This window comes from Corythoichthys intestinalis, chromosome 2, assembly GCF_030265065.1.
Source record: "Corythoichthys intestinalis isolate RoL2023-P3 chromosome 2, ASM3026506v1, whole genome shotgun sequence".
Classification (NCBI taxonomy): domain Eukaryota; kingdom Metazoa; phylum Chordata; class Actinopteri; order Syngnathiformes; family Syngnathidae; genus Corythoichthys; species Corythoichthys intestinalis.
Window position 1 is genome coordinate 42306597 of NC_080396.1, and position 25915 is coordinate 42332511.

A 25915-nucleotide genomic window follows, 5' to 3' on the forward strand; every position below is an offset into this window, starting at 1 on the left:
GTACCGAACCGGGATTTTTGTGTACCGTTACACTCCTAATATATATATGTAAAAGCCATATGTTTTGATGCACCTCATTCAATGCAATACAAATGATGTACCAACCCCATTGAAACTAGGGAAATTCCTGTGAAGTAAAAAACTTTTCAAGTGACTGCATCTTGAAGGTCATTGAGAGAGTGCCAAAAGTGTGCCAAAAAAGTAATCAGAGCAAAGGTTGGATTCTTTAAAAAAATACATTTTAAAAAAACGCGTTCGTTCATAGTTTGGATATCTTCAGTGAGAATTTACAATGTAAATGGTAATGAAAATATAGAAAACGCTCAAGTGATGAAGTGTGTCATAACTTTTGGCCTGTAGTGTATATATTATATTATATTATATTATATTATATATAAAGCAACCTATGCAGAGGGGACTAGTACAGTGAGTGGTACCTCTTTTTAGATATTTTTTGCATGAACACTTTCCGTGTCTTTAAAGAAAAAAAGAAAGCCCTACCTTACATTACCAGTAATCGCTGTAAGATAATGCCCTCACATTTCAATTCATGGGCTCCATAAATTCCTCATACTCTGAAACTACCACTCGCTACAACATATCCAAGTTCGCCATAATGATAATAAATATCAAAATTGACTGTTTATTAACTGATACAGTATTTTGAATTCAAATTTAAGGGTCAAAATGCCGCCGGTAGCTGTCTGGAGCCCTATAAAATCAGATAAGACATCCAAATCATCTGGGTTTTACACTTACCAAGTGCATTTTACAACAAGAGACCATAATGTAGAAAACAATATCTCCTTCCAATTAGATGTAGCTGGTAATCTGTCAGAGGGTCGACTACATTGCATGGAATCGTCATCATCATCATTATCGTCATCATCATCAGATGTGAAGCCACTATCAGGATGAGTCTTTCCGATCTAACATCGTGTTCTGCAAAGCCCTGTCAATTAAGAAGTGAGAGGAAGGCTTGACATTAAGAGTGCATCCGGGTTTCTGACAAGATTTATATATTCTTCGTAGAAGCGCTACGAGAAACAGGAAATGTTATGACATCACATTCACTTCCGTACAGACGGTGGCAAATTCCGTTTCATTATTCTCGTGTATATCTTTGATGCCAGTAATGTAGATGATATTTCGGTAAATAAAAGAACATGAGTTTTGTTTTCTGTGTTTGTAATGAGTACAAAAGCAGTAGTTGTGTTAACTAAATGCAAGAGTGTAAACATGTCTACTGATGATTGCTGTTGCTAGATCACTTTTGAAGTTTGGAGCTTTGTGGAGGACCATTTTCTTCAATTTGGCTGCCTTCACAATATCTGGGAAAAATGATCCTCACCACTTGCTATTCCTTAATTACGAGTACGTCCCGTTCATGTACTTTTGTTGTCGTAGCAAAGAAAAAAAAAAGCTGACACAGACTTCATTTTGTTTCGGTGCTATGGCATAACTGTTTTAGACCTATTATTATTTCATCTATTACTACAAAAAAAGAATGTGCCAAAATGCAAACAGTAAATTTATGTTTGTAACTGATCGTTCGAACACTTGGTTAAAAAACAAGTTTTATAAATGTGTACACTATGTTATTAGTCTGGCATGAAAAAAAATCTTGCAATTGACGATAACTTTTCCTAAGAAACATATAGTTTCTTAGATTCTTACCATTCACAACTTTTTGTTCGTGCACCGCCATTTTTAAAAGTAAAAGGTCTTCCCATCTCAGAAGCTTGGATATCATAAAAAAAAATCCCAGTTCTCCAGTAGAAAATTCAACTTTTCCAACTGATGGGATTAAAAAACTACATGTCCAATGTCAACTTAAACCTGTGAATTTATTGAAGATGTAAGAATAACCATCTCCCCACTGCCTTTTGCGGACATTCAGCTCCATATCATTAGTGAATGTGGAAATTTGCACATTTTCTTAACGCAGTTGTCTTCATAAATCACATTGGAACAGCACCAAGCAAAAGTTTCAGCATCATTGACCAATACATATTCATGATCCATCACTGAATATTACCTTTAGCCCAAAGTATGAAGGAAATTATTGATTTTGTTTGGCTTTTCCGTCAGGCTGTTCAGACTTACACTTACCCCTATTCACTTGCTGAATGTGTCGGTGTTCTGCCAAAACGTCCTACAAGAGACGAATTAGACACCCATAGTACTACCGAGGGCTTTCAATTTGTTTTGTTTAGATGCATACAGGCAGAACGTACTAAAAAAATGCCTTAAGAAAATACTTAAATGTCGTTATATCAAATAAGGACGGTCTAAATACGCTACGTGACTAATATGGTCAACAGATCAACACTCTGCTTTAAAGTGCCTGTGGGGGAAAAAAACATGTTTATTTCATATTACACCCGGTATTTGAAGCTCCTGAATGAAATGGACAGCTTGGATATGTGTGGAAGTGATCGATATATTATATATTTAATCCTGCGTGATGAAAATGAGAAACTTCTGGCCAGAGTCTGGATTAAGGAAGTAGGTGAATGTGATGTCAGCGGATTAATCATATTCACAAAATTCAGCGTTGTTCCAATATTATTAATAATCGGAATTAGGGTTTAGGTTTTGTAAGGATTTGAACATTGAAACGACATTAATTGAGGGTGCAAAAGTGATGGCAAATCAACATCGGGTGTTAACGTTGATTAAACGATATAAGATCGACAGCGGAATGTTTCAACGCGGGTCTGCTATCTGGGTTAAAGGGTATGACAACACCTGGGGAAATGCTAATATTCCATCATTTATCCATAAACGCATGCCTTTTGGATTATATCATGCCACTTCGAGTAATTGCACACATCGCAACACCAAGAAAATGATAGAAATTTGAATTGATTGTCAAGCTAAAAGGACCAGCCCACGAGATCCCAGAAATCTAGCATATTGTGTGCGTGACGTCACTACAAGGAAACTACACCGGCTCAGTGCTTAGTACTGAATGGCGGCGATGATAGCGGAGAATTTTGTTTCTAGTTGCAGCGATGAATCCGACGTTACGAACATTCTTCTAATGGTGACGAGGAGAGTTATAAACCTTTCTTTGGTGTTTTGGGTTATCAATTTGAGCCCAAACGAAAGCCAATACAGCCTAATGAAAGGATCATTGAGAGGAGCAATCACAATGATGAAACACCGACATCGTGTGGGAAACACCGAATGGTTTGTTTTGCATTTCTTTTTGTGAAGCTGATACACAGTGACCGCAAAATAATGTAATGTATAGAATAATTATCATTTATTGTGCTATCACAGCCTGGTTTTCGCTCAACGCAAATATGAATGGGATTCGAGGATTTGTTCTATATATTTTACGAGCGGTAATTTATACATGTGTCCAGTCCTATATCCAATGCGTGATATGTTTTTATTATAAAAGAGTACTCACTCTGGCCATTTCGAGCTTGGCTGCTCCGCTCCTTTGGTTAGCCTGGGGTGGTCTCATCAGAGCCAGTCATCCTCTTTCTTGGTATCTCAGGACATTTAGGTTGCTGCGCGTGTTTGGTGGCTGCTTTCATCAGCAATTTCTTAGCAAAACCTGATTTTATTTGTCCATAGTTCGAATAGCTTTCAGGTGTAAAATGCGCACCACACAAAACCGTGCTGGAGGCTGGGTCTGCAAAATTAGCCCTCTTAGCACGGACGAACTTTACACATTGTCTGCGTAGTCCAGCTCTTTTTTCGCGTTCGGGAACTCATGGGTATTACATTGCGACTAATGGCTATTTGTAGACCACATAGCATGACAGGTTTGAACTATTTTAGCGACTTTTTGATAAAACACGAACGCAACTCTCTCGTCGATAAACAACGATTGCACCTGCCTCGACCTTTCGTTTCCTTGTTATGACGTCTCCGCCCCATTCGGCTGTTTCCGGAATACTTTCGGAAATGTTCGTAATTTTCGATCTATTTTCGATAATTGCTCTTGAATGCGATTTATTTTTTTGTTAACTTTATTAATATTTGTTATCTTGCCACATAACGGTTCTATTTATATCTCACAGCCCTGTAGTTTTTTAATACCCTTTAATAAGCAACTCCAGTGCACTGCCTGACCAAGCAAAGGAACAGGAGGAAGAGTAAGACTATGTGATCGGATCGGAACAGCTCATCTGTATTTCTTTTTTAATTGAAAAAAAAAATCCGCGATGGACTGAGACCGCGAAGTTTGAAGCGCGCACTAACGAGGGATCACTGTATTAGCTTGTGAACTATGTCCATTCGCTCCTCCCAGCCAAAATGAATTGGACGTCTAGCGCCGTCTATGGCAGCCAATTAGTTAAATGAGTGTCTTGTAAAAGTAGAAAAAATAAAATGAGATGAAATCATAATTCGTGCATGAAAAGGTTAAACAACTGAGCGAAATCCATCAAGACTGATTATTTTCGACAGGAGTTTGTAGAAGCGACAACACACTCAACATTTCTCACTTGCAGGCTATTCTTTAATTATGTAACGCCATCAAAGAAGATCAGCGTTTTTAGTTATTATATATTTTTTAATTAATCTAAAAACAAATTCGTCTGTCTGTCTACGTGCATGCGTGTGTGCGTGCAGCTCCATTGAGGCTGCAGCAGTAGTAGCACCCAGAAGTGAACAAAGCGACCCGGAAGCGTTGCTTGGACTGGAAGCAGGCAGAAAGATCATCCAGCCTTTTTATTTTTTATATATATGAAAGCTGTACTCGCAAGACAATACCTGCAGTCGGGACCAAAGGTATTTACTGGTGCATGTGTTTTCGTTCCACTATCTGCTCCCTAACAGCTGCATCGTGCACAAAAACATGCAAGCCGCCGTCCTTTTGATTCGTCCAAAAGTTGCAGAATTTAAAAAAAAAAAAGAAAAGAAAAGAAAAGAAGAAGAAAAGAAAACCAGTGTTGAAAGTGGGATTTGGTTAAAATGGCACTTCGCCCTTTCACTACACAGTCGAGGCTTTGTGTGGGAAGAAAATAGGTGTTCGTTTTTGAACCGTTGTGCTTCAGACCGCATCTTGCCTTGTTTCCGCGCTGCTTTTTTCCCCCCTCTCCCCCCACGACAGGGCATGGTTGTTGTAGGAAGTGTCAGTTTTTTTAAGGGGTGGGGAGGCCGGGCTATTCAAAGCTGCAAAAGGCCGTAAACAATCCATCATGCTAACATGGACGCTATAAACACACGATTCCCTTACACATTCTCGGCCACTACGCGTTCACTATATTTTTGGGGAGGGGGAGGGAGAAGAAGACTGCAGAATATGGCGTCCCGCCTTATAAAAATAAGGCTGCCATTTTTGTTTCTCTTTTGTCTGGGAATGTTATAAGATGAGTCGTCTGGGTCTGGTCTAAAATGTGTGCGCCGCGCTGTACCGGTGGTCCCGTGGCCGTTCCAAAAGAGCTGCTCGTGGGTTTGGAAGTGGTTGAACACAGGCCACACGATAGCAAAGTTGCAAATCAAATTTTAGGGAACATCACTACACAAAGCCAAAATTCTTTTACTGTACGGAGATTCGCAAATTATTGCTAGAGTGTCAAATAGGCAAAATGAGACAAACGCCAGATTTAAAAGCTAACGATACGACTCTACAGTACATTATTTACATTTTAATTTTGGGTGACATTTATGACGCTGTAACTGCAACTCCGGGTGGCAATATTATACACACGTACAAAAAAAACTTCCATTATAAAATTACGCCTCAGTTAAGAGCTGTGAATTAAAAAAAAAATAGTTATGATATAACCTATATATTAAAAATATATATGTTGACTTGAAGTTACGCTCTGAGACCCCCAATTTGGCCAAATTTCAAAATTGTCCTACCGTATATTCATGTGTGGTACATCATTAGAAACCTTAAAATCTCAATTTTCTTGGGGAAGAAAAATTTAGAACAGGAGGACATTTAAAATAAATAAATAAAAATTAAACAGCAAAACCCTAACTGGAGGTGAGAGCATGAGAGAACATTAATAAATACGCCATGATTTTAATGAGATATTATCGCGTACTTACTTCTTTTCGGTCCAAAAACTCCATGTAGCATGTATCACCAAGTGTCAAGACACTTGGTGATTTTATGGGTGAAACATGGTAATATAACAAGGGTCGGGATACAGAAATCGCAGGCATCATGGAGTGGTCGAGATTTTCTTCTTCATATATTTACCCTTTTAAACTTTTTTTCTTTATTGGATCGATTATTTATCATCTAAAATATTAGGGAAAATGTGACAGCAACAAAAAAAATACAATTAAGCGATAGTTATGAGGTAGAGATCTGCGACTTATACACAGACAGTATTTATTTCATTGTGACGTAATTTGTTTAAAAGTTTAAAATATGTGAGTGAATCATTTCTTAAAGGCGTTTTTTTTTTCTTTTGAACTAAATACTAGACATCAATTAATGATTCTAAGCTAAAAATGACAGACGTTTCGAATAATAAATATAATTACCTTCTTTTTATGGCTGGGTTGAAACAAACAAAGCAGTTGCGCAACGTCTGTAAACAGGGGACTCCAGGGTAAACCGGACAGATTAAAAATAGTTTGCGGGTTTAATGCGCGATGAATCTGCTATGGCTGCATATGGACATATTGTTCTATCAAACACAACAGTTCTTTTGGCTTAAAATACAGCAGTTTATTTTAAAGAGGGGTGCAAGAGCAGAAACCACTTTTTCAGCCTTATCTGTGTTTTCCCTCATATACTGTATGTATCAAATCCATTGAGATCCACTACACTACAAAACAAGGCTTTACAGATAAAGTAAGCAAGGGCGTAGGTTAAGTCTAGATATTGGTAAGGACGATATCACAGCATAACCTGTATGTACATTTTTTTTGCCTGGGACTCCTGTCCTAGGCAAAAAATGTATTAATAAGATCAAACAGATTGGGTGAACGGGGTCAGCCAGGCTACATTTCTCACCAATATGAACCTAATTAATTGATAAGCTAAATGATTAATGCAAAATAAACCTGTATAGATTTATACTAACGTTCACACTGCAAATTTATAATGTTTTAATCTGATAATTTTTCTTGAATCTAGTTGAATAATTTTCTCCATCTTGTTTAGAGTGATTAACTGATTAATGCGTCAGATTATTCCACTTACTTAAGTAAATATTACTATAACTTCTTATTAGCCCATACATCCAAAAGTTGGTCATTTGTCACCTCATTCTAGAAAAAAAATATTTCAAATAATGTTTTGAACAATATCTATTCTTGAATTAAAAACATTTCTGACAAACAAGTTTTTTTTAAGATTAAATATACAAAGTTTTTGCTTAAAATAAGTCTGTTAAGCATATTTTCAGCTAGCTATTTTTCTTATTTCAAGAAATTGAGTAAAATTTACTTGAAGCACTGGCAGATAATTTCACTTATTTGTCGTAGATTTACACTGAAAACAAGGGAATTTAAGTTTTTTTTCTTCCAGGTTTAAGGAGGTGGATTTTTGCAGTGATGGTTAGGGTGACACACCGTTCGATTCAAACCTTTGTTTTCAAAAATTACTTAAAACAAATTTGAAAACTTCCAGAATAAATATCTGGATTTTATTTGCAAATTTAAATGGCAATATTTGAACACAAATCATATTAACATACATAAAAAATACAAACTTGTTAATCCTCTATTAACAATCCAGGAATACAAAAAAATAAGTAAACATATGCCTTAAGGCCACTCCAAATTGTCTGTCTAAATAAATACCACAAAAAAATTCTTAGTCAGGGAATAACAAAAATAAATAAAAATGGACCTTTCCTTCAGGTAAATCACTCCTGCTTTTGTCCACAAGCACAGGCAAACTCAACAAAAAAACGAAAGCTCCTTTGGGCTGTTTTAGGACCACATAAATCAAATAAAAATGAAAACTTGGGAGAAGGGGGTAAACCTTGGTTCACTACATTTATTCCAGTTTAATTAACATTAACAGTAGAAAACATACAGGAGGATATTTCTCTCAAAGAAGCTTCCTCCTCCAGTACGAGAAATTATCAAATAATCAAGATCATTATCAAGCTCCTGCAGAGCTTGCTGATGAGCTGAACATTTGATTCAGGTGTGTTCAAGGAGGGAGACATGGAAAACAAGCTGGATAGGGGCTATCGAGGACCGGACTTGGGCACCCCTGCCCTATAGAATAATAGCACTTATTTTAACATGCCTCAAGTAATGAAATCTCATTTTGATATTTTAAGATTTTTAAAGAGGGGGGCTTACATGAAGCAAGACTGTAGTGTTAATCAAAATAAAAATCATTTATGTAGTTAAAGAACACAGGGCAATGGTTATATTTAAAAGTTAGTGCTATGGCTCTATTTTTAAATTTTTGAATACATTAAGGACTCATCTCAATCTCTAAATTGCAACGTTCCTAGATGCTCTCTCCTGAAAACATTGAAGGCGTTAAATACATACATTAAAACCTGAATGAAAATACTTTGTTAGTATATACGGAACTGTATATCGTTATTGGGATATACATTTTTGTGCATGTCGCACACCTCTTGTCCTGAGCAATAAACTCTATTAACTCCAGTTAACCGATATACTTACTTTTTAACCTCCAAAAATATATTCTGATTCCCATACTTCTATGATTGTCTTATGACATGTTTTGATTTTTAGGATGGCAGAGCCTCGATTTAACAACCCTTATTTCTGGCCGCCACCGCCATCAATGCCTGGCCAGGTAAGTCATCTATTCAACAGAACAGTACCGTTTTTGTCTTCTATTGCTAGCATATGTGAAGGGTGAGTAGTGACAAAAGCTACAAGATCAAGGGGGATTTTTCTTTTTTAAAAAAAGATGACTTGATCAAATAAATGTTTATCATATTCATTCCATATGCTAAGCTGGCACATCAGATTGATTTTTCAATATTCGCTATGAATATATTTCAAATATCAATATGGTAAAGATCCAATCGAGACCTGTTTTATGGAAGAGACCTTCAAAAACTGTACGGCTGCTGATTGGACAACGGTTCTCATCATCACACTCGCAAAAACATTGTTTTTCTTCAAAAAAAGTTGTTTTTTTTGTGTGATGTTCTTTGCTCCTCCGTTAATGAGGAAATTAAGTTTAATTTTAGGCAGAACTTGGGAAATTGACCTATCTACAAGAACCACTTTGCATTCCACCATATTATTCAATCAGAAAGTTGGTTCCTGGTCAGGTCTGAAGGTTTTATTCAAGTTTTTATTAGTTTTTTTTTTTTTTTTTTTTTTTTTTTAGAATTTCATGGTTGACCAAATTAATTAAAAATGAATAATTAATAAAATTAGGCGCCTTTCTGGCACTCAAGGTCACTGTACAATCATATTAAAAACATTTAGGCAGATTTATGGTAAAAAATAAATAAATAAAAATAAGGGGAAAAAAGTATAGAAGGTTATTATTAAAATGAAGGCTAGTGTCATTTTCCTGAGTAAAATACAGTAGTACCTCGACCTATGATCGCTTTTACACACGATTTTTTCGAAATCCGACGTAAAATTTGACTCACCATTTGTTTCTACATCCGATGACATGCTTGAAAAACGACGATTTATGACAGCACAGCAGTTTTTTTGTTTTGCCGCAAGATGGACACACGGCAGATTTTCTTGCGAGAGAAATCAGCGCGGGTTCTAAGAAGATTAGTGCAGGTGGTGGAAAAAGGTGACGCTTACCCTTGAAATGAAGATGGAAGTGATAGAAAAATATGAGCGTGGTGTGCGCATCCTGAACTGGCTTGACAATACGGCCGTAGAGTGTCTACGATCTCGACAGTCCTCTTCCGACTTCCGTTCGCCAGTCTTTATAAGTTAAGGTGACAATTATTATTGTGGTAACATCGCCAAAGAAATCGCCAGCATCGCCAGGTGTCTAATCATTTATTTCAGAACTTGTGCAACACAACACGCCTACTGTCTCCCGCAGTTGACGCCAATAAAAAAAAAATTAAAAGAGAAAGTAAAATCTCTTTTCTCACTCTGTCACGTCAGCAGTGCGTTCAGGTACAGTACGCAAAACAAGTCCGCCAAATTACAACCCGATTAGTTACATTATTACATGAATTATTATTATATTATTATTCCGTTATTTATTTAGGATTTATTCGTTTTGCTATGTGTAATTTCCATTTGTAATAGTACCGGAGGTATTTAATAAGGATTTAGTGTAGGTTTTTGGACTTTGGAACGAATGAATGGAATTATAATGTATTGTTATGGGAAAATCCTGCTCGACATACACAATTTCGATTTACAAACAAGGTCCTGGAACGAATTCGTATAGAGATACCACTCTACCTAAATTAAATGTGCTTGTTAGTAATAGTATTAGTTTTCCATACCTTGTTTTGTTGATTGATGTTTTTTCTCTGGAACTGGATGTCTAAGACATATACTAGACACAGTGTCTCCTTTTTCTGTTGCGCATGACCTGTTAACCTTTTCAGCTGGATAATCTGGTGCTAATTAACAAGATCAAGGAACAACTGATGGCTGAGAAGATAAGACCCCTGCACCTGCCACCTACCTCCACCCCATCCCAGCAAAGTTTGCTGGTGCCAACCTCATCCCCTGATGGAGGCAGCTCCCAGCATGGCATGCCGGTTGCTAAGCAACAACCGCAACAGGTGCCGGGTCACCATCCACAGCCACAGTCAGACATCACTTTGCACGCCCGCTCAGGTTCCAGCTCCGGACCAGGTAGCAAACTTTTCACTTTATCATTGATGTAGGGCTGCAGCTATCGAATATTTTAGTAGTAGATTAATCGATAGACTAGTTAGTTCAAATAATCGAGTAATCGGATAAAGAACATGAAAAATTAAAATACCTTAGCTGAGCCTCAAACGGTATATATATATTTAATGAGGATCTATGTACAACAAAAGAACAATTGGCTAACTTACATAGGAAAAAGTCTGCTAGCTTAAATGCTATAAAATGCTAACGTTTTTTTTACAGTGCTCTTAACAAATGATTCAGACACATATTCCCACAAAAAAACGGCTAAATATACCTATGAACTAAATTATGAATGCATTAAAAACATTAGCTTAAACAAAAACTTTGCTTACGTTGGTCTTAACAGGGAGCAGTTGGATTCAGCCATGTGAAAAGATGCAGTCCAGAGGGCAGTGTATCCACCCTAATCAATAAAAGTAAATGCAAACACTTTCAAAATAAACCATTACAACACCACTTTAATTAAACGAATACTCGAGGCAACAAAATTTAATTCGAATATTTTTTTCTAATCGAATACTTGAGTTAATCGATTAATCGTTGCAGCTCTGCATTGATGATATAGTTATATCAATCTTAAGTCCTTTTTATTGAATTCCCATAGTTTTAGTGCAGCTACGGTTATCAATAAATCCACAATAAAAGCAAAAGAGTGTGTAAAGTAGCACAGTAGACACTCAGAGCTGTTTGTTCTCTTAACCGTCTATGAAGACTAGTCCTGGGAACTGTAAGATGGTAAATGGTGTTATACTTTTATAGCGCTTTTCCACCTTTCATGGTGCTCAAAGCGCTTTACACTACATTGCCCTGTTAGTCAAACATATGAGTTAAGTAACATTTGGTCTCACCTCACGATGTACAGATGGAAATATGGACGATAAGCCGGTTGTGAAGGCCAAAGGATTATGGGAAGACTGGCACATGAGACAATTAAGTGAGCAGCAGGCCCGCACCAACCATCGATCAGGTACTGCAGGCTCTGCCTTTATGAAGAAAATTGCAAAACATGCTGGCTAAAGTTTTGAGTGGGAAAATATGGTAGCCCAACACGCTGTGAAACTTGGCAGCAGAGTAATGACGTGGAGTTGTTTACCAAGTGTTTAAATACTTTAGAACTAACTGACTTTCCCATTATACAATTCCTTGACAGAGGCTACATGGCATGAGCCATACAGTGAGCCCGCCTATGCAGACATCCAAAGTTTCCCGGCGGTTTCGGGAGTCTCCCTGATATTGATGGTGGCTCCTTGATGCCCGCGAGTCAGATAAAATATTCCAGATTTTGCGATTATACGAGGGAGTTATGTATTAATTTTGATTTTTTTTTTTTTTTTTTTTTTTTGGCAATGCGAGTGAGGGAGTGCAGGCAAAATAATAACTAAACTTGGCTTGAAATCATGCAAAACATAGGCTAAACTAATTAAATGTTGATATTTCCATTTTTATATATTACATTTTAATAATATAAGAAGGCGGAGGCATAGAATTCAAAACTAATGAAGTCTATAGTGGAGGAGTTTAAGTATTTAGGCTCAACAGTCCAGAGCAATGGAGAGTGTGAAGCAGGTGGAGGAAGGCGGGAAAGGGTGGAGAAAAGTGTCAGGTGTGATGTGTAATAGACGGGTTTCAGCTAAAATGAAAGAAAAGATTTATAATACTGTGGTGAGACCAGCGATGTTGAGATGGTTGTGGCATGTCCACAGAAGAGATAGTGAGTATATTGGCAAAAGGATGCTGGATTTCCATATGCCAGGCAGGAGATCTAGAGGATGACCAAAGAGGAGGTTAATGGATTTAGTTAAAGAGGACATGAAGGTAGTTGGTGTGAGAGCAGAGAATGCAGAGGACAGGGTTAGATGGAGTCAACTTTGATTCGCTGTGGCGCCCCCTGAAGGGAAAAGCCAGCCAAAAGGAAAAGAAGAAGATTAAATTGGTAAATTATTCATCAAATTCTAATGAATAATTTATTAAGAATAAAAAAATGGTGAAATTAAGTGACCTTAGGTGTGTATGTATGGGGCACGGTGGAGCCCGGTTGTTGAGATTGGGGGAGTTGGAATAAGGTCGATAAACATCTCCTTGAAATGAGTTTTTGGAACTTGGGATTTCTCGTGAATGGTCTTGGTTTTTCCCCTATTTACAGTATGTTGTTTTTCTATGGAGGCCATACTCAGGTATTCAGGGACAAACCACAATCTCTGTGTATCTTTAGCCATTTTAATGCTGATTAACAGTAGTTTTTCGTCCCTGGTCTAAAATGAGAGAAATCGGGACAAAAACGGCCTGATTAAGTTTGTGTGTAGAGGGCCTTAAAACAGCCTGTGTACTGTAAATAATACTACACAAAAGAAGTGAATACTTTATATTAGAGATGCCGACCGATCGGGTCCGATCACGTCATTTTCAAAGTATCGGAATCGGCAAAAAAATATCGGTCATGCCTTTTTTTTCAATATATATATATATTTTTAAATTAAATCGTTTTCTAATTGTATTTAACGTTACAGACATAATATGTTACACTCATCCAGAGTCTTCAGTTTAGGCTTAAGGTAGGGTTATCAAATTTATCCCGTCAACGGCCGTAATTAATTTTTTAAAAAATGTATCTCGTTAAAATATTTAAAGCAATTAACGCATGCGCTGCACAACCCACTCACGCATTGTCGCATACGACCTGTAATGGCGCCGTTTTACCTATATATAAAGCTAAAAGGCAGCGTAAAATGAGTGGAGAGAATTTTTGCAGCCTTTGGAGCCTTTTTTTAATTGGCTAAAGCCTTACAATCCCTCTCCCTACGATTAGAAATATCGTGGGAAGCAATGTGGGGAAGAAAGGTAGTAATTGATCTTTTTCTTAATACCCTATGTTATTTCCCAACACAGAGAAGATATAGCAATTGGTACTAATATGCACAGTCATGGTTGCACTTCCCATCATGCATTTGGGCAGAAGAGATAATGGCTACAGTATCATTTACTGAAAGCTCAACAAATACACTAGATTAGGGGTCCCCAACCTTTTTTGCACCACGGACCGGTGTTATTTGGGTCTTATTTTTTTCACGGACCGGTGTTCTGACAAATTTTGCAACCCATCAAAAATTGCAACGATGCGGTTCTGCTCATGCGCGTAACGTTAAACATAGCCGCAAAATGCGCAAATGCAGCGATTACAAAGTAAACACTACAAACTTTCTTGAAAGTAAGGAATATTAACTTACGTTTGATCATGGAAGGACTTGTAGAAAAGTTCTCTTCAGATTCATCCTGCCATGTAAGCTTCACACAACAGCTGCACACCGCGCTCACCATTAACGACTTCGCTTTGTCGTTAAACATTAATTAAGAAGCCTGCTTCACAAAGATACGATATTGGAAATTGTAGTAAGGTTTTCAACGCTCTTGTCGCGATGTCAGGATATTCCAGAATGACTTTAATCCAGAACCTCGGTAGAGTTGTTGTCTCAAATGTACGTTTAATAAGGTCGCCGTCATTTGCGATCTCTTTGTTTATTCACAAACGGGTACGAATCCACTCCTTCGAGGTTGTAGGCTCATCAGGTGCCCTTTTCGCCGTAAAAATATGCTTTTCTGTTTTCCTCTTATCTTCGCTCGTGTGGGGGCTAATTATTTCCGGGAACAAATGTGCTGCGCCGCGGCCTAGTAATACGCTATTATCGAGGAAAAGCGCACATAGATATATTATATACACAAACAAGATGTACTGCTAGCAGTCCAATTAATGGACTTCTATGACAACATTGTAATCTATCCCGTAATATTATATCTAGAGTAGACAGAGATATTGGTGTGTTAAGCAGGGGCACAGGGTTAATTCGGCCAGAATGCGGTCGTTATGAAATTATTTTTTCTTTGCGGCCCGGTCGCAAATGCGCCACGGACCGGTACCCCTGCACTAGATGGCAATATTTAGTCACGATATACAAAGTCACATTTATTCTTTAAGAATTACAAGTCTTTCTATCCGTGGTTCCCTCACAGAAAGAATGTTAATAATGTAAATGCCATCTTGAGGATTTATTGTCATAATAAACAAATACAGTACTTATGTACTGTATGTTGAATGTATATATTCGTCCGAGTTTTATTCATTTTTTTTCTTAATGCATTGCCAAAATGTATATGATCGGGAAAAATTATCGGGATTGATTGGAATTGAAATGGGGAGCAAAAAAAAAAAGCAATCGGATCGGGAAATATCGGGATCGGCAGATACTCAAACTAAAATGATCGGGATCGGATCGGGAGCAAAAAAAACATGATCGGAACAACCCTACTTTATATGCTTGTGAATAGCTTGTAGGCCTGAAAAATTTGACTTAAGTATCCGTTCGTGACAGTTTAATGTCTGTAGAACCACTCAAACAAAATGTGTATTGGCTTTGTAATCAGTGAACATTAATTGAAATAATTCATGGCATTTCAATGTCATGGAAATTTGCTGCATAAATTCATTGAATTGTTCTCCCTGTCACTACTCCAGGTCTGGCCCTATCATCCCGACCTGAAAGCCACAGCACTTCTGAGGCTCTCACCCCCACAACACCAACCTCCAGCAGCCAGAACCGCCTGGGTGGCGCCCCTTCTGTCAACATCATCTCTGGGCTAGCAAGTGGTCCTGGTATGGAACACATGAAGGTTGGAAGCTTGGCGGGACTATTGGGACCCCCACCCAAAGCACCACGAGGACGAAAGAAGATTAAAGCAGAGAACCCATCAGGTCCTTTACTGGTGGTCCCCTACCCTATTCTAGCAGACCAAGGCTGTGTCACAGTGGCACCCAAAGAGGGAAAAACATACAGGTGGGACAGTCAACGCCATTTGTTCTCTTACCAAATTTTTCCTTCCATAATTACATTAGCCCACTTTTCAGAATGAAACAGTCTTGGAACCACCTTTTAACATTAATGAGGCATTCCTCCTGTCAGGTTAGGGAGGTTCCCCGATGAAACTAGCAGTCTCTAATGAAGAGCAGGGTACGACTTATGATTGCTCGCCTTAGATTTTCACATTTCATTTAAAGTGCCTGTGACACGAAAAAGCATGTTTATTTCATAATACACGCGGTATTTTATGCTCCTGAATGATATGGACCGCTTGGATGTGTGTGGAAGCGATCGCTATATTTATTTAGTTTTTTGAATCCCGTGCCATGAAAATGAGTGACTTCCGGCAACAGTCTCGAGTTGAGAAAGAGGGCGTTGTGACGTGTACGGAGGAAAGAGTCCTCTTCACTATATAGCCGTACCGTTGCATGAGAAGGACTAAGGATTCAGCTGATTTTGCAGATTAATACGTTTATTTTTTTGCACCACGCCAGCCAAATGGCTGCAGAAAAATCTTGCTGTATGAGGGAGAGTCTTGTGCGCCTTTTTGGAGTTTCAAAAGGTTCCCATTCACTGGTAGCCTGGTACACCAGGCTACCACCAGGCAATTGTATCCGCTGAATGGTGGCCAGACTCAATAGCTGGAACAGCGGTGAGTCTGGCCACCATTCAGCGGATACCAGGGCGGAGCAAGCCACAGCAAACACACAGCGGAGTGGACCAATCAGCGATGGGCGGACGTGACGTTAGTAAAGCGACGAGGGCAGGACAAGGGACTTGCGCGCGGACGTAAACATACGAGGAGAGCGGAGTTTATTCAACATGGCTAGCGCGAGACAGACTGTTGTCAATGACTCGTGTTGATGTGTTTTTGGTCATTTAAAACTGATTTTACCGTGGATTGGAACATATTCTCGGCTCTCCTGTTCGCAATCTGTGTTGTTGTGGAGACGACTTCCGACGCGGAAGAGTGACGTTGCTCGTTAAGAACACGTCATGCAAATAAACGAATCTGATTGGACGGTTGATTTTGTCCGTGCTCGAGAGGCCGTTAATGGGCTGGGTCCCAGGCTATTCTCACAGTGTTTGAAAAATACAGGGAGAACAGTCTGGCCGTGCCAGGCAAATTCACTGGTGGATATTGGCCAAAACAAGCCCTACCACTGTGGGACCATGGGATTTACGAGGAAGTGAGTAAACATCGTGTTTTGTATTATGTCAAATACTGGGATCATTTTAATACGGAGGTGGCTTGCATTTTGTGGCTGACAAGCTCCTTGTCTCCTTGGCCGACAACCGGCAGCTTGTCGCACATCCCCCCGCCGGGCGAGCACTATACTCGGCTTTTGCACTTTTGGTGTGCCCGGTGTTCTGTCAAATTGTCCGACCGATCAGAAATATCAACTTTGTGTTAAAAATAGCCGCGACTACAAAGTAAACACTACAAACTTTCTTTAAATAAAGGACTACTTACGTTTGATCATTGATAGGCTTGTAAAAAGCTCTCCTCATGCACATTAGCTGCACGCTAGCTGCACAACAACTGCAGCCGCCCTCCTCCGGGGAACGAGCTGTAAATTGCTCTCCGCCGGGCGGTTTGCCGGTTAGCAAAGACAATCGACAACCCAGTCGTCATGTCAAATGATCCGGTCTAGTTATGTGTGATTTTCCGCTTCGAAGACTTTGAAACATCAGTCGGTTCCGGTTAGCATGTCGGCTAGCTGTCACGCCTCTGGGTTTGTTTACATTCTCCGAAGCTGGAGAAGGGAAATGACATAAACCCGATTTGTGTCATAAAATATCGTTCGGGAGGTGCGACAGTAAAGGTGAAGTCAACAGTGTTGACCATTATGGAGTAATTTTGCCATGTCGTCCTGAATAAGTGCATTTTTATTATTTCATATTCCATTTAGCACAAGACTGTCATTTGTCATGACCATGCCATTTATTTAGCAATTGGGGAAAAAAATACTTGGATAAAAAGAATATCCCGTAAAAATATTGAAGTAGAGAGACAGAAACAATGACATTTTGCAGCTCTCTTCGTCGCGTTTTCCTCATTGTGAATAATTCCCCCTCGACGGGCTGACTGGTCCTTCTCAAGCCATATATTTAGCTATTGGGGAAAAATACTTGGATAAAAATAATATCCTGTAAAAATATTGGAGTAGAGAGACTAAAACAATGACATTTTGCGGCTCTCTTCGTCGCATTTTCCTCGTTCTGAATAATTCCCCCTCAACAGGCTGACTGGTCCTTCTCAAGCCATTTATTTAGCTATTGGGGAAAAATACTTGGATAAAAAGAATATCCTGTAAAAATATTGGAGTAGAGAGACTGAAACAATGACATTTTGCGGCTCTCTTCGTCGCTTTTTCCTTGTTGTGAATAATTCCCCCTCAATGGGCTGCATACTAAATGAGATGAAATCGTGACTCCGCTGACGTCATCCACCCGTTGGGGATGCTAGAGCCCTATAATGATAGACGTGGCTAACCGGCAGATTAAAAGACTAAATTCTCGTCATCTGCGCTTTGCTAAATTCTTGTATATAGTCGAATCGTCTCAAAATATGATTCTAATTCACATAATAATCCTATTTAAGACTTTTTTTCTCCTGTCGTACGCACTTTAAGCATTGATGTATTAATGTTAGTTGTTTGATTCAAATGAATACTACCGTCCTAGCACATTGTAAGAACAAACACTGTTCTGCTACAGCATGCATGCCCTCTAGGCTAACTCATTACATACAGGTAAAAGGGGCAACTTTAATTCTACAATTAATTAATCAGCCCTGATATGAAAAAAATAAAAAATCTGGCTCGGAGGATTGATAGATATTAGCCAATGCTACACAAACTAACTAGCTACTAACTTTCAAGACGATTGGTTCATGATTAACAGAGGAGGAGGAATTTAAAATTAGTTTCGACAAGAACAACAACTACCAACTGCGAGACTTGACAGGCCTTCAGCCTGTAATAATAAAAAAATATTATGACATTGCATGAATATTAATTAGCTACAAGCTTTTGCATCACTTAAAAAAAAAAAAAAAACAAAAAAACACTTGATTTCTGGCACTTTTGCATAAAATTAAAACCCTTCACATCTGTAGCTCGAACTGGCTTTAATTCAAACTGAACACCATTTTTTGAATGTCTCTATGAAGAATGCATAACAATGCTAATGCGTCCTATTACTGCATACTATTCTTTATCTGATTTGTTTTATTGTGCTCACATTTTACTCACTTTTGCCAGTGGAATTGAATTACTCAACTGCAGTGGAATGACAGAAAATAAATTTTTTTTTAAAAAAAATACCGGTAACAGGCATTTAAAACATGTTCAACAAGCTAACCCTGGGTCCTTTGTCCTTTTGCCTTCCTCCCACACACAAGATGCAAAGTTTGCCCACTTACCTTCTTGACCAAGTCAGAGATGCAGATGCACTCCAAGTCCCACACAGAGGCCAAACCACACAAGTGTCCCCACTGCTCCAAGACGTTTGCCAACGCTTCCTACTTATCCCAGCACCTGCGTATTCACCTGGGCATTAAACCCTACCACTGCTCCTATTGTGAGAACTCCTTCCGCCAGCTCTCCCATCTTCAGCAGCACACCAGGTTCGTCAGCTGTCAGTGGCCTTTAAAGAGAATAACAGATAGCAAGTTGACATTTTGAAATTCAATGGACAGTTTTTTAATCCTGGTCCTTTATTGCAGAATCCACACTGGGGACAGGCCTTATAAATGTGCTCACCCTGGATGTGAAAAGGCTTTTACCCAGCTGTCCAATCTCCAGGTTTGTTTAATTCCTGCCACTCTAGCTTCAATACAGCTGGGGAAACAATAAATCAAAGGTGTTGATTATAGCACCAGCTTTTGAAATTATGTGAAATCCCTCTTTTCAGTCTCACCAGAGGCAGCACAATAAAGACAAGCCGTACAAATGTCCCAACTGCTACCGTGCCTACTCTGACTCTGCATCATTGCAGATCCACCTGTCTGCACACGCCATCAAAAATGCCAAGGCCTACTGCTGTAGCATGTGTGGCCGGGCATACACCTCAGTACGTAAAATACTACACACATGGCATGACACATACATAACTAACTAGAGCTGGGTGATCTAGTCAAAAAAAGATCACGATATATATGTATTTTTTTCATATTGTCCAGTTTAGATTTTTATTCACAATTTTTTTAGGTGGTAGTATAGAAGAATCTGCCTTGAAAATGTTCCTGAGGCATTTGCCTGTGTCAATATTTGAGTTAAATAAGGCAGATATAGTATAGGCAATTTTTTTCTTCCATTGTATATACGCATTAAGCCAGCATTTTTCCCAGAAAACAAAATCTATTTGATATTTTAACTTACAATATGTGTAATTATATGTATCTGTGTTTAGAGTTACAGTTTACCTCAACTGCAGTGCAATGAACCGTTTGAAAACCAATATTGTACTTTTTGAGGTAGGGATGTTTTTGCACTTCCGATCCGATACCGATATTGTTTTGCACTTCCGATCCGATGCCGGCCGATACCGATACCGACCTATCTGAGCATGTGTTAAAGTTTAAAGTTATTTAGCCTCCTTACTTAGTTGTCAGACTCATGTTGAAAAAGGTTTTAGTACTCTTGATAACAACTAGCCAGCTGAATTAGGTGAGTTTGAATAACACACAACGGTTGGTAACAAGAAACTGACCTGTTTATTCAGTGACAAACACAAAACATTATAAATAACAAACAGAAATGGCATAGTCAGTCAGTAAAACGTGCAAATAATATTGTAAACTGTCTTAAAAAAGCAAAACACACCAACAACCTCAGTGGAAAATCCCACAAATCTCCCAAGCTATTAGATGCTTTTAATGTTTCGTGCATTAGTTACAAAAATTGTATAAAAGGCCTCTCTCAGGTTTAAATAAACGACTATTTCAGTATCAAGTTAACATTTTAAAACAGTAAATAAAATACTCAAGTCCCCATTCTGTATCAGCAGCTTTAAACTACATTCAATTCATTTAATTTTGCGAATCAACTGTTAAAGTTGCTCCCGTTATTCCATAATTTCCCTTCTGTCTACTTTCGACAAGTGAAAGTTTTAAAACTGTTTTGAAGATAGATTCAAGTCAAGATTTTGCCGATTTAGGAGTATTTTAGATAAAAAGTTAATTAGGTTCGCTTGGAAGGTTCACAACAGCCTACTAGGGAAGTCTTCTGCTTTAAGATGGCATCTGGTTTTCGATACTTCAATGTTGCTAATGCAGTCGAGTCTATCGTGTAGCATCTGGTTCTATATACATATGATATCTATTATCTACAGTAAAACGACGTTGACGTAGTTTGTAGCGGCCGTCAGCAGCAGTCAGGTATTCTTGTGTTTTTTATCCAGCGGCATGAGTTGAGCTAAAGCCGTGAGTTGAGCATTGGCATTACCCGGGTCTAAGACAAGTTATGTTTACTTTTGGGACGCAATGCGGTCAGTTTCTCATTGCGTCCCGAAGACAAAGCTGTGTATTAGTTCCGCTTTACTTGAGATATTTCAACAATCGGAATTTGGATGTTTGTGAATCGTTCTCGAATCTTCCACGGCTGAATCGCGTGTTGGATGGTGCGTCTTTACTCACGTGAGATAACTGCTCGTCATCCAGAATGAATTCTTCGGCAATGGCTCTTGTTATTCCCTGGGCTTTGGGACTGTTGAGTGCCAGTTTGTCACGCATAGCAAAAGTTTCTGCCAGTGTTAGTTGCGTAGGACCTTTCTTTTTGTCTTCGTTTTCTTAACATACTCCTCATATTGTTTGTGGTGGTATTTCGCTAAATGCGTGATTAGGTTGGTTGTATTAAAACGTCCTACAGCTTTACCACTACGCTTGACTTTACTGTGTCATATGTTGCTCTCTGCCTCTTCGTCTTTGTCGTCCTTTAAGGTGAAATGATCCCACACAGCTGACATTTTTACCGATAAAGTCTCTCGGTAAATTGGGAGACGGTAATGTAAATGTAGTGTGTTGAAGGTGTGCCGTAAAATGCGGACCGGATTTTAGGGAAACCAAAGCAAAAAACTGGAATGGATTATGTAAATCGGTGTGCTGGAAAACCCGGACCGGACTTCTAAAAATAAAAACTGGATCGGCGGTCTGGATCGGAATTTTTCCCGTGTTCCGATCCGATACCGATGCGCATTTTTTTTGCCCATATCTGCGTCCGATCCGATCCAAATATCGGTTCGGGACATCTCTACTTTGAGGGACTTTAGGCTATCTGCCAAACTATCATGAATGTGCATCTCCACCATGTTTGGTCAATTAAATATGTCAAAGCAGATCAACCCAAAATTTAATTAGATCTACAATTTCGATAATTATTTGAAATTGCTGAGCTCTACCTGTACCCCATTATAGCTACCGTATTTTTCGGACTATAAGTCGCACCAGCCATAAAATGCCCAACAAAGAGGAAAAAAACATAAGTCGCACCGGAGTATAAGTCGCATTTTTTGGGGGAAATTTACTTGATAAAATCCAACACGTAGAACAGATATGTCACCTTGAAAGGCAATCTAAAATTAAAATACATTAGAGAACAACATGCTGAATAAGTGTACAGTATGATAATGTTACATGAACAACGACATGTGAAAGTGGCCGGTATGTTAACGTAACATAGCTATTAAGAGTTATTCAGATAACTATAGCATAAACAACATGCTGCTAACAAGTTTACCAAAACATCAGTGTCACTCCAAAACACCAAAATAAAATTATATAAAAACGTGTTAATAATTTCACACATAAGTCGCTCCAGAGTATAAATCGCACCCCCAGCCAAACTATGAAAAAAAAACTGCGACTTATAGTCCGGAAAATACGGTACTATAATTCTCATTCTGAAGTTCTTAATAGTACCGCTGTACTTATGGTGTTGTCAATGCCTTGCAGGTCAGTGTAGCTCACAATTTATGTTGTCTTTCTTTGCAGGAGACCTACCTTATGAAGCACATGTCCAAACACACAGTGGTGGAGCACCTAGTGAGCCACCAGTCCCCCCAGAGGACTGAGTCCCCTAGTATCCCCATAAGGATCTCCCTTATCTAAGTTGCCTGGCACCCAATATCGGTTTCATTAAGAGTCCATGTTAGGCGTACGCCTCATATGCATTGATGGTCATCTGCGTAAGGCTTACATTAGCATTATGACAGCTGACGTAAGCATTCAACGCTATAGTTGAGAATAGGGCGCTATTTAGTGAATGTAACAATACAGCTAGATGTTGTCCAGAGGACTGAGTGGCAAAGAATGTCTTGCGTCAGATTTAATAAGCACTTTCGTAAGCTTCGTGTTAAGAACCTGCGTCAGTTTTTGTAAAGAGTCCTTTCAAAGAGCAGAGGATTCTATATAAAGAGGGGCACAGATGAATTGGCCATCAAACATTTTTTTCTTCCTACTCAATTAAATAGGATTCCCTAAATATGCCAGATGATCTGAGATATCAATTGATCAAGTTGTCAAATGTATGCTGGGTGTATTCGGGAGACATCCAAAGAGGATCTTTAAGCACTTTTTTGGCCTCATCGCTTTGGCTAACAGTTTTGAAATCATGTTTGGGAAAATGCCAAATGGCATTATCTGTGGCAGCTAGGATCTGTGACTATGTAGGAAAAAAAACAGGCTTTTCTGTTACTGTTTTTACTCGCATGGTTGTGCAAGAACACGCTAACAGGGTCATTGAAATTTAAAGAGAGGCAATCGTAGAAGACAATGAAAGCATATTAATGATTGTATTTTATTGATGTGAAGAGGGAAGGAAGCGTAAAGGAAAGCAATGTTCTTACCCTCACCTAAATCTTTTAATCCCTAATTGATGGCACCTTAGGGATCATCGCAACACTGCTTTTAAAAATGACCAGTCCTCGCTTCGCTTCCCTGCAAACTAGTGCCATGTTGAAAGCCAATCTTCTAATATCAAGCTTTATTATTAAGTATTAGTTGCTGCACACTTAACTGGTGTCAGGTTTCATCAGCCATACGGACTTCCTCTAATAAAAAAAAAATAAAAATAAAAACAGCAACTTAATTTTACTTGAGTAGAAAACATGAACTCTTCTCATTGGACCAAAATGTGAAGCAACTGAACAGCACTCAGTATTTTATCATATTAGTAATCAAGTGCAGTATAACCATCTACAATGATTACAGTTTATTGAAAAAGTGTTGAATGCGTGTCACTATTTCCAAATTCTTGTAGTTTTGACTGGACACCTTTCTTGTATTTTCATTGTACTCTTAAACCTCCGATGGTACTGATAGGGTTTGCTGTTTTCTTTAGGGCAGTGGTCCCCAACCTTTTTTTCAGTGTAATGTGGGCCCCTTTTTTTCCACGGACCGGCAATGTGTGGCAGAAAATTACAGCAAATATAAAATAATATGACACAGTTAAAAACGAACATTAAGTGCAAGGAAAATGTAACACCATGCGCTGGATCAACCTTTTATTGACAGCGACCTCTCCTAAAACTTGACGGAAAATATCCTTGGTAGGGATTTCCCTTGGTCGCAGGCATAATGAGTCCTTCTCCAATCGTGAAAGGTTTCTTGGCTTTAGCAATACAGTTCGCCACGAGGTATGATGCGCTCAGTTTATTCTCTTTTGTTGCCTAATTTGTTAGCTTTTAGCCACATATTTTTCAGAATGGACATGGTTGTAGGCTCCTCTTCTGGCTCAGCAGGTGGACTTTCCCCGTAAAAAAGCTCTCAAAAGACGTTGCCGCCCGCAGCACACAGCAGCTAACGTTACTGTTTACATTGACTGATGTTGGTCTGTTGTAAGTGCGCAAACACCCCAATAATGGCGGCCAACCACTAGATGGCGATGAAGATAAATCTCTAAACTCAGATTAGTCAATAGAGTAGACAGGCATCTTGATGTGTCAAGAGGCACAGGCCAGATAGCGGTCGTTAACAAATTATTTATTATTTCTCTGCGGCCTGGTAGCAAATGGACCACAGACCGGTACCGGTGCCCGGCCCGGTTGTTGGGGATCACTGCTTTAGGGCACTTGTGAAAAGGTGCTATGGAGAGGAGTTAGCGAGAGAACCGTGAACAATGTACAAAAATGTACGGTTAATATAATAGTCCAAGCTTAGACTTAAGTCACAAGCCTGAGCAACTTCGGACATTAAAACCAACAACAAATCCTGCCTCTTTAACTTAATCCCTTTTGAGTTAATGGGCAGAATGTTCATGTTGCTGTACTGTATAACACATTATTCATTTATAATCTATTTTTAAAGGTTTCATCAATGTGTTTTGTTTGGAGATGAAAAAAAACTATTACCTTTGTATGTTATTAATCATCTTTTATATCAGTTATTTTTTTATGTAAGCCTTAACTGTTTTGTCATCCCGTCACCATTACTCTGTATTGTGTTCTGCAGTATTCAGTCCAGTAAACATTTTCTTGTTCCCTCCCGCATGGAGCTGTAATCTGTATGATAACTGTTTAACCTAAGTTCTCTATCGGAAAATATTGCGTAGATTTATTAAACCTTTTCCTGTCTTGCATTGTGGGTTCATATACGGTTTCCTTACAACTAAATATGCACAACCAGGACTGAAAAGTTAACCCATGGGTTAGCAATGTTTAAAATAAAAAAAAATAAATAAAAAAAAACTTTGTATATTTTTTTTCTTGTTTAATAAAGAGACTGTTATGAATTCAGTGCAGTCTTATTTGTCTGAATGATTCCAGAAATGATACAAGATGCAAAAACATGTGTATAGTGTACTTTATTTATGAAAATTTATATATTAAAAAAAAAAAACATTTACAACGTCAGGGTTCTTCAGAGCTTCATGCACACTGCTATAAGTCACACTGGTTTTGGCACTTCTAAGGCAAAGTTTCTTCTGTACCTATTCTATATACAAATGCAAATGGTGATGTCATTGTATGGGGGGGAAAAGCTCCCTCTTAGTGTTCAAGTGCAAAAATGTTTCTCAAAAGGTTTCCTGGGAATGAAGAAATAAATCATGCTTGGGGGACTCAAAGGAGAGAAACCTTCATTTTCTCATTATTCAACATTTAAAACGCGGCATAAATACTGTAGTGGTGGTGATAGCAGTAAAAAAAAAACTTTGTGGCCACATCATAATGACCACTTGCACTATAAGAGCTGGACCTAGTTTTTTGCACATATAAGGTACAGTGATGCAATATGCATATCAGTCAAAACAGTTTTATAAGGGGACTACAGCTGAATTTCGGACCCCAGTGTGTCGGTT

At 38.6% G+C, this 25915-nt stretch overlaps 3 protein-coding genes across 6 annotated transcripts in view; 1 reads left to right on the top strand and 2 right to left on the bottom strand.

The window, feature by feature from the left end:
- The window catches only part of si:ch211-112c15.8 (tumor necrosis factor receptor superfamily member 1A), a 30467-nt gene extending 26936 nt beyond the window's left edge, over positions 1-3531 (bottom strand). For 3 of the 4 annotated variants that reach the window (XM_057860386.1, XM_057860378.1, XM_057860362.1), the window contains exons 1-2: positions 3422-3531; positions 760-952 (exon numbers count right to left, since the gene is read on the bottom strand). In XM_057860386.1, coding sequence (XP_057716369.1) covers positions 760-786 — 27 coding nt within the window. In that variant the 5' untranslated portion in view covers positions 787-952; positions 3422-3531. Of the gene's footprint in view, positions 1-759; positions 967-3421 lie in introns of those variants that run through there. The other variant, XM_057860370.1, reaches the window with a different exon arrangement.
- A 1078-nt stretch (positions 3532-4609) lies between these two features.
- znf362b (zinc finger protein 362b) lies at positions 4610-25359 on the top strand. The gene is made up of 9 exons (XM_057860350.1): positions 4610-4752; positions 8656-8719; positions 10473-10725; positions 11630-11734; positions 15275-15593; positions 19024-19248; positions 19348-19426; positions 19536-19694; positions 22612-25359. Exons 2-9 carry the CDS (start codon positions 8657-8659, stop codon positions 22726-22728), a joined length of 1320 nt encoding a protein of 439 aa, XP_057716333.1. The 5' UTR covers positions 4610-4752; position 8656; the 3' UTR covers positions 22729-25359.
- The window catches only part of ccdc30 (coiled-coil domain containing 30), a 44123-nt gene continuing 37659 nt past the window's right edge, over positions 19452-25915 (bottom strand). The window contains exon 26 of the mRNA XM_057860297.1: positions 19452-19462. The gene's annotated coding sequence lies outside the window, so the exon portion shown is untranslated. The remainder of the gene's footprint in view (positions 19463-25915) is intronic.